Here is a 9,603-nt window from a genome sequence, read left to right as displayed (position 1 = left end):
AGGGGTGAATGGGGCGCAGGACGGGGTCCACTCCAGGGTACTTGAGCGCAGGTGCGAGGTGCATAACAGTCAAGTCATAAAACATCACGGGGAGGGGGAATGCAGAGGAGTTTAAAAAAAAAAATGGGGGGGGGGGGGGGGGGGGGGGGTGCGAATTTACCTGTTCTCATTAACCTGCAGTTGGTATTATCTCTCTTTGTGGTGAAAAAAATGTAGCAAGATGAGCTGCTGGATTTAACAGCCCCATTCGCACCCGATGGAAAGCCCCTCGGCTTCAAATTTAGACTTGTAGAGCTCTGCATGGGTGAGAGAAGTTTGCGCTGCAGCACAGAAGGGGTTCAGATTCACAAGTTAGCAATTACAAGCTTAATCGATCATCAAAATAACCTAAGAAAAGAAGAGAGCTGTCAAAGTTAATATCTGATATAGATAAAGCTCTGCTTGTCGATTTCACCTTACAATATTTTCTCAGTTAAACTCCAGGCTTGCACAAAAACGATAAGTTAGACACATCAGATCTTTGGAGGGAAGTCATGAACATGTCTATATGGATAAAAGCAGAACATGTTGATATATTCACCCTCTCTAAAGAGGTGGTGCAGGGTAGTGAATTTAGGAAAATAAAGCCTGTGTCTAGCCTAATGTGAGCAGGTCTTTTCATTGTTGATTGCCTTTTAGATGAGGGAGGTGATCGACCACGATGCCAAGACTGACCTCAAGGCCATCCTCTGTCGGTGACATCACTCCCCCTCGTGCACGGCTCGTCGCTTCAGCTTGGACTCCCGTCAAGGTCTGAGTCTCCCGCTGTGACCGAAGGCGATGCCTCGTCCCCATTCATTCTCAGTCAGGCACTCAGGACAAACACACGCTCGTAGCGCTGCGTGGACAACTTTTTGAGACGAAATAAAGCGTGATGATGACAGAAGAAAGCAGGGGCAAACGAAGGAAACAAGCCAACCCGAGGCGAAATCGAGGTAAGAACAACACGGAGCTTTAAAAAGTTTGAACAAGTTGGTAAAGTGATGCGGGCAGATGTTGCTGCAGCGGACGGAGGCACGCATGCCAAAACGCGTTTGTTGAAGGACTTCAAACTTTGTTTCCTCTGCACATTTATATAGCATAGTTATATACCAGACACCAGTTTTGAGTTCACGTCTATTGATTGCTTTTCAGAGCAATTTTTTTTTATAGATTAGCTCATCGTCATGTCTGATTATTCTAGCCTACCTGTGAATTTAACCTGTGTAATATCGTATAGGTGAGAAGTGAATCCTCAAGATAGTTTCGAAACCTGTGGGTACAAGCGAATTGTAAAACCTCCGGTCCCTTTTTGTACCTAATATAAAGGTTATGAAAGTTATTTCTCAAGCAGCAAATGACGGATCCACAGTCCTTCCAGTGAAGTTAGAATAAAACTTTGTTTTTTAAACTTAAGAAATATTTAGTCAAAAATGTATTTTTAATGTCAGCTCTTACTGTACTAAAACGCGTTTCCTCTCACATCTCTAGACTTAAAGGCTTTGCTGCGGATTATGCTGAAAGCATGATGGTACTTTCTCGAGTCCCCTTTTAACTAAATACCAAACTTTGCAAGTCTAATATAAGAAATCTAAACATAAAATGGAGGGCATCAAAAATAGAAATATAAAAAGGTTTTGGTGGAAACTTTCCAAAAGCAAGGCCGTTGTATAATTAATTAACCTGTGGCAGTTCTAAATCACATGACAAAAATGTATATAGCTGGCTCATTAAAATGTTGATTCTCAATATGCAATCATTTGTTATCATAACTTAGTTCAGCCTTATAGTTTGTTTTCAAATACATGTATTAAAAAAAAAAGCCAACAATGTGCATATAACTAAATTCATCTTTTTAACATGTTTAAGATTAGTCTTCCTTGAAGTCATCACAGCTAATTTGAGTTATCTAACATATGACTCAATAAAAGATTAAATGCATGTTTATATTGGAAAGTAATGTGCTTATCACCTTATCAAGATCAGTGAAAATCCTCAGTTGACCTTACATCTTCATATAATGTTTGTTGTCACTCCACAGTACGGGAACTTCTTGTCATCATGCTGAATATAGAGTTTGTTCAGATGTTCTTCCTGCATCAGGTTGAGCAATTTTTGTCTGAGTCAGAACTTGAATACAAAAGTGAGGAAACACACGCGTGCATGTTAATAAATGTTTGTATTTCCATCTTGCTGATATGGACTGAATCGAATTTTACTTCCCTAAAAAATAGTGAACACTTCTCTAAGCCCAAATTAAACTTGTAAAACAAATTTAAATATACACTGAAACCTAAGTAGACTGAAACCTGTACTAATTAATACTAATGGGCTTCATTAAAGATGCATGTGCTTTTTCGGCTTATTCTTTAATTTATGCAGAGTTATTTGGTAAATGAAGATTTGAGTCAAAACAAACATACCCAACCATTATTCCAAACACAAAGTTATAAATCCAGAAAATACTCAGAATAAGATGGTCACTGAGGGGTTTTGTCTTCAAACATATACAATACCACAAACAGTGTTGGTTAAAGTCCTTAGCCTCCATCTGCTCTCAAAAGCTATTACAAGCCATGCAAAATAGAGTTTGTCTCTTATCCGACACACAACCGCTCTAAACATATTTGCCATTATAGCATCTGTAAGGAGCCTGATCACACATATCGTTTATTACTTTGCTTTGAGTGTTTCCTCATTTTATACAGAGAGGTGTGAAGCTCAGCAGAGTGTCACCAGGGTGCGATCCCCTCTGGCCACTCAGCGATAACGGGTACTTGTGTGTTCTATGTGTACACACACGCACACTCTCACCTTTGACTGTCATATAGCAGTTTGTCGACCGAATGTGCTCTGTTTGACAAATCAGCATCATCACAGTGCTGTGAGAGCTATCAGTAAAAAGACACACTTACTGACAAGGACCTGTCACTTATCTGTCCAGTTCCTTTTATTCCTGCAGTGACCTCAGAGGAGCTATACACATCAACTCAAGGCAAATTAAAGACAGTTGTACCAGTGAGGGTGTTTTAAATTACATTTGAAATGACAACAGTACTAGGGATATTCATTTGGGCTATTTTTTCCCACTTGCATGAAAAATTGCTTGTGGATCTGCTTGCATGTTTGCGCTGATTGCATGCTTATACATATCATATCTCTATATCACACATGCGTCAGTGTTTGCGTAAGCGGTAAATGCACGTGCATCCTCATTCGTAGAAATGTTTGCATTAAGCCTCCATGTAGCACTTGGAATGTGCTGTGCTGTGTGAGAAGAGAGTTAAAGGTCCTTGATAAAACCAAATGAATTTGGCAGGCCCAACTCATAAGACAGCGATTTGGGGATCTTTTCCAAAACCAGAAGAAAAGAGAAAAACACATAGGCTGACTTTTCTTCTCTCTCCAAGGCGCCTATTGATTATGTCTCTGTCTCTCCCAATAAAGCTGTCAATGTTAACCAATCTAAAGCAACATGATGAAATTACTACTCCTCATTCCCTTAAGATTAAAAACAGTCCTGAGACAAAAAGGGAACATTTGAACTGATGGCCTATGTTTAAGCTGTGAGTTAGACATTTAAGTTGTAAAGAATGTGAGTACATTAGCTGAGAACTTTTTGCCGGAGGTTCAGCACCTTCCCTCAGGCCCTATGCGCAGTTTGTAAAAGCTACGTTTTCTGACAGTGAGGTGTCATTTGCTTTTTTTTCTCTTTTGACAAAGATAACGATGAAATATATCCAGTATTCTGAGTAATCTAAATACTTTTTAGCTCAGCCTAAAGACGGGTGGCGGGTAAAAAGCAGGCCATGATTTTTTGTTGTTGTTGCTTTAATTTATAAAGTAACTGATGAAAATAATTGAAGGGTAGATCATATTTTGGAGGAAAGCAACGCTTTAATATCAGTATTTGTGTCCAGATGAATTTAGCCATCTCGTTGGTGCAGTACTGTTAGCTTCTTAGCAGTGGCACTTTGAAAAGAGCTGTCATTTATATAAAGTCTTCTGGCAGTGTTATGCTCGGGCTTTCCCCGGCCCTCAGACTCAGCATGCTCCTTCGCCAGAATGACATCCGCACAACCCATCAGACTCATTCAAACCCTCACTCCTAAATCAGATGTAGAGCTGTGTTTCTTGAGCACCCTCACAAACATATACAGTCCCGTTGCCTTGCGTGTTATGTTTTGTTAGTCCATAACAAAGAACCTCACTCTGTTGTTGAGTTGATGTGCCTTTTAAGAGAGCTTTCTCTATCCCTGTTCCCTCGCCCCCTCTCTCTCTCTCTCTCTCTCTCTCTCTCTCATTTTTCTTCTTTTTTCAAGTGCCAATTTATTTAAACTCCTTTCCCCTTTTCTTCTTTCTCCTTCATTGATTTCCAAACCCCAGTCTTTGTATGCAGCTGGGGCCCAGCTGTGTGTCTGTGACCATGTATGTGTGTGCATACATGTGTGTGTTTGTGTGGGTTTTTCTGGCACAGTGCTGCCACACTGAGCATAGCACACTGTACACAAAGGACTTGAGCAGCAAGAAGGAGAGTGGGGGGAAAAGAGAAAGAGAGAGAATAGGGGGAAGACATTTGAACATTAAAGACTGACGTGCTTGTACTGTACAGAGGAGAGGGGCTGGGCCTTTTGGACCGGGCCTACTTTAACGGCAGATGTATCGCCGCTCAGGGATGAGGGGTGGGGAGGGCGAGACAGCAATGAAGAGCTCAGGCACCACAGTTTATTACCAGGACTCTTCAAGGGGCTCAGCTCAGGCGTCAGGACCAGCGGGTGGGAGGGACGTCGAAGGAAGAAAAGAGAGGAGGATGACAGAGGTGGGGAACCGATGGGGTTGACAGGGCTGGAAACACGGAAAAGAGTTCTACGGCGTGAGAAGACAAGAGATTTGTGGGGTGAGGGGGGGTTGGGTAGAGACAGAAGAGACAGGATGGGCGACATGATGTGGGAAAATTTAAGCGTTTCCTTATTTGTTCCCACAACTCCGAGTGTCAAAGATTTCTCCCATCCTAGCTCTCTGGTTTTGATGCACAGCAGTAAAGGGGAATCCCTTGATTGAGTCCCTCTGGTATTTTTCACATATTTATTTGATTATTGCTCATTATGATGTTTCAGATGTAGCCAAAGTAGTCCCATGTCGTACTGTACATTCCTGCCGCGTGGCTGCCACGCTGTTGATCCACTCCAGGAGGGATTTATTTGGAAAGTTTTGTGGTGCCATTGCAAGAATAATACAAGCCGAGGGGGGTTTCCGCCATGTTAGCTCTTGCATGACTGTGTAAGAGTCTTTTTTCATAGAGATGTTACAGCAAATTCCTATTTTCTCTATATAGACACTATATAAAAGATGTAAAGGATGGTCAGAACAAAAAACAGTTACCGGTATCTCTAATGTTTGTACTCCTTGAAACTGTAAGATAGCACTTATAGCCACACAGCTCAAGAGGTGCTTGTGTAAATGTGTTAGTGTGTTTGCACTTTTCACACTTTTAACACCAACTGTATTTCTTGCGGCTTCTCACTAGTGCACAGGCATTTCTATTTTCACATCAAAGGCGTTCCATCTAATAAAGAAGGTGTACCTACTATTGCAAATTGATCCCTTTTCACTCTTTATTTTATTGCATTCTTTGTCATTGCTTTGGCAAGACTCCTCCTTATTAAGTCTATTTGTAGATCTTCCGTAGGTGCAGACAGCCAGGGCATTCTGTGTTTGATATGCTGCACATGTGAGAGAGAAGAAAGAGACTTAAACCATCCAGATAGGCAGGCATTCTGCCACACAATTTATAGATATGTGCTGTTTTATCACACCTCAAATTAAATTTTTGAAACCCTGCTTCAGCTGTCATGTATTACAAGGCCCAGATGGGTGGCAGAGAGAGAGTGGGGAGAGAGAGAGATATAACGAGAGGAGACAGAAGAGAGCAGACTTGCAGGCAGCTCAGCTGGAGGAGATTTTACCAGGACTTGCCAGAACTAGATATAGAAAAGCAGCAGGTTTAGGAGGAACAGTTTGATATGAGGTGTGTGTCAGCTACAACCACAAGTAGGAGTGAAGGGAGGTTCATTTATGATCCGCCTCAAACTCACACCTTCTGGTTCAAGAAAGGAAGATGTGTTTGGGCTTCATCAGTTAACACTCTTGTTGTTTGGTTTGACTTGAGGTAAATCCTTTGTGTGCCATTATCATTATATTATTTAAAATCTCAGTAAAGGACAGTTCCCTGTTTGTTTTAACGTTTCTATGTGAAATGTTAATTTAATGAATTAAGTCTCATTTGAAGATCCCCTTCCACTCAGCATTAGCACAACACCCACATCTCCTCTACAGCACTCTTACACTTGAAAGATGTTCTGAAGAGAAATATTTAATTAAATGTAAAGGTAGTGCAAGGGATCTTTTTTTCCTCCTGATCAGAGCATGTCACTAAATAGATGAAACATGTGCTTTGTTGTATTATTAGAAGGCAATCAACAACAGGACTGGATATCAATAACAAAACATTGACTTGTGGATAAAATAATCAGAATAAGGCTGTAGATATGATTAAATATCTAGATGAGAAAATCTGTTAGGTGTCAGAGCAGTGTTGACTTCAAACTTCCACCATTTACAGTTAGGAGTCCAGAACCGTATGTGATTCTATTTACAATGATATGAAACAGAGAAACGCAGCTAATCCTCACATATCATGAGTTTGATACAGAGAAGTATTTGCATATTTCACTGAAAACAGATTCTGATGATTAGTTATTTATCCTAATTTTTGACATAAGTTATTAGCTCTCAACTCTACATTAGGCTGTTTTGCTAATTAGATAAATACATGTGCCTGAAGAATATGGATATATCATCAGATTTGTGCTTACATCATTTACATTGCTGTAATGCGTGCTAATTTTAAAACCATCCTTATTTAAAGGGCTCGTTGCCATCATGGCTTAAACTGTATGGCAAAAAGTCGAATGGACGACAAATGTATCTTTTGGTATGTGATGTAATGGCATAACGCCTGCTACACAGTTTTTCTGTTAAAATCACCATCTACTTGATCAATAAGTTATTATAACCAATCAAGTCCACCATCCTAAATTCTATCAGCCTTTTTTTTTTTACCAGCACAGGTGTAGAAAGAAAAACTTGGACACACAACAGGAAAGGCATGATGGGAGACTCCCTCCTCTTCCCCTCTGTCTGCCTGTACCTGTGTTCACCTGGCACCACCTTCATCTGACCTGCACATCCCACTCTCCCTTCCACACACACACACACACACACACACACACACACACACACACACACACACACACACACACACACACACACACACAGATAGGGAACATACACCTGGGTGGGAGTAAACACATTCCAGTGTGCAGTGAACATGCTTCACTGACTTTTAGGCCCACCTTTAACAGTCAGAGCTCTAGGTATTACATTTTACACACATCTTTATCCATCTGCCTCAAATTCTCTCTCTCTCTCTCTCTCTCTCTCTCTCGCTCTCTCTCTCTCTCTATCTTTCTCTCACTCTCTCTCACCCACTCACTCTTTAATCTGCTGGTAACATCATATTTTAGCATGTTTTCCTGTGTCTCCCTCAGAACTTTCTAAAGGCCTACATTTTGTCCATTTATTAATTCAGTTGTGTTAAATAGAAGTAGCAGGAAGACTAATATTCTGCAAAATCTCAGATAATGGTTAGAAAAAATCTGTGAAAATGTGAATTCTTAACACAAAGTTTTAGCCCAGGTATGATAAAGAACAGGATCCATACACCGGAAAGTTCTTCTTCTAGAAAGGAAGCTATGCAAATGAACTATCGGTCTGCAACAGCGAACTTTGACATTTATCACCAAGTGACGATCTAGAAAGTAGTCTTATCTCATCTTGTTTTCGAAAATATCACACGCTACATTCCAGGTTATCAGGGTTTTGTTGTGTTGCAAAATTACAAAACCAGTGAAGGTTATTTAATTACAAAGGTCAGTCACTTTATGAGAAAAATGAATGTAAAAGGAGACCAGGAAAATTCTGACGTTGAAAAGGATAACTTTCCTTTTTCCCTTTGGCTCCACTTTCAACTCGAGTACCTCAGGGAAACAGTTTAGTTATGATTATATGGTGCATGTGTCCAGCAATGCAGGCGGGTTGGAAGGGGAAGTAAGTTATAAGGCAGCCTGGCAGCGTATCAGAGGGAGGTGACGTCATCTAAATGATACAAGTAATAGGTAGGTGTGAAAGTGTCCAGGCATGATATTCGAACAGGGATCTGAATTTCAAACACAGATTTGGTACTTTGACTCCTTTTTTCCTCTTCTTTTGGTATTTCTATTTCCTATTTCTGGTGATCAGCTGTTGCTATCTTTTGTTTTTGTGTGAGTCTTCCTTTCTTAATCATCCCTTTGTTTCTCCTCTATCTCTTCTCCTATGTATCTCACCTCCTCGTCCTCCTATTCCTAGCACTCTTCTCCTTTTTTTTTCTACTTCTCCTTTCTTCTCCTCCATCCTCTGCTCCTCCCAGTCCGGGTTCCCCAAACTCTGTACGGTCGCCATCATGCACCCCCCGCCTCTCCCTGAGCGCCTCCCCTGTCCCACTGACACCACACGCTGCTCCCATCCCCCGAAAACCACTTCAAACAACCAGCGCCATCAAAGCCCACAGTCAGTCAGCCAGGCAGCCAGCCTTCTGCTTCGACTTAAAATTACTGTCGTCCCAGTCGCAAGGCTGCTTTCCTCTTCTGATACACATCAAAGATCCTCTTAAACTCCCAAAGTTTGCTTTTTAAACCTTTCTTCTTGTTGAGTCTTTTTTTATATACATTATTTGGCTGGTTGAGGTTTTACTCTCCCGCTTTCTCTCTCTTTCTCTTCTCCCTTTCTCTTTTGCCATTATTTTTGCTCCTACAGGGCCAGGTCAGTAATGACATGCACACACTCTCATGTGCGGTATTGCTGCCTTTGCATTTTTCTCCGTGACTTTAATTAGTTTTTTTGTTTTTTTTAAGGCGTTGGTTCAGGCTTCACATGCACAGCACACACTTTTTCTCTCTCACACACAAAAGTAGATCAAGTGGGAACTGAACAAACATACAGATGTGTGTCAATTAATATGCACTATGACTCATACATCTTCCTAATAAGGACTGCAAACCACCAAGGAACCAGTTTAATAGCGTGTGTTTATGTTCCTCTTTTTCTTCATGGGTTCTTTTTGTGTGCATGCTTAAAGGACAGAAAGAAGTGACGAGAAGGACAATAGATATTGTGTGCAGACATGTGAGAAACAATTGAGAGAAAGACAAAGAAACTAAAAGCACAGTGACACACTAGAAAGGCATCTTTTCGATGTTTCAAACCTCAGAGGTCACATGTGGTCACTGGCAATGTTTCGGTGTATCATCATCTTTTGGCTTGAGGGTGTAATGTTGATTTACGCCAGAGGATGGCGCCCAGTCTGTATGTTTTCCAAGCAGGAACTGACTGCCAGGTTTCATCTACAGCCTGTTTGGAACAACATTTATCTTTATAAGAAAGTATATTTAGATACAATTAAATATTGCCCTGTACTTTGCTGAA

At 40.9% G+C, this 9,603-nt stretch overlaps 1 protein-coding gene across 2 annotated transcripts in view; it reads left to right on the top strand.

Moving 5' to 3' along the window:
- Positions 1-700: 700 nt before the first annotated feature.
- LOC132978155 (zinc finger E-box-binding homeobox 2-like) overlaps positions 701-9,603 on the top strand; it is a 30,379-nt gene continuing 21,476 nt past the window's right edge. The window contains exon 1 of one of the 2 annotated variants that reach the window (XM_061043242.1): positions 701-974. In XM_061043242.1, the coding sequence (XP_060899225.1) occupies positions 914-974 (61 nt within the window). In that variant the 5' untranslated portion in view covers positions 701-913. The remainder of the gene's footprint in view (positions 975-9,603) is intronic. The other variant, XM_061043241.1, reaches the window with a different exon arrangement.

This window comes from Labrus mixtus, chromosome 7 (genome assembly GCF_963584025.1).
Source record: "Labrus mixtus chromosome 7, fLabMix1.1, whole genome shotgun sequence".
NCBI lineage: Eukaryota > Metazoa > Chordata > Actinopteri > Labriformes > Labridae > Labrus > Labrus mixtus.
This window is presented reverse-complemented; position numbering and strand designations above follow the sequence as displayed.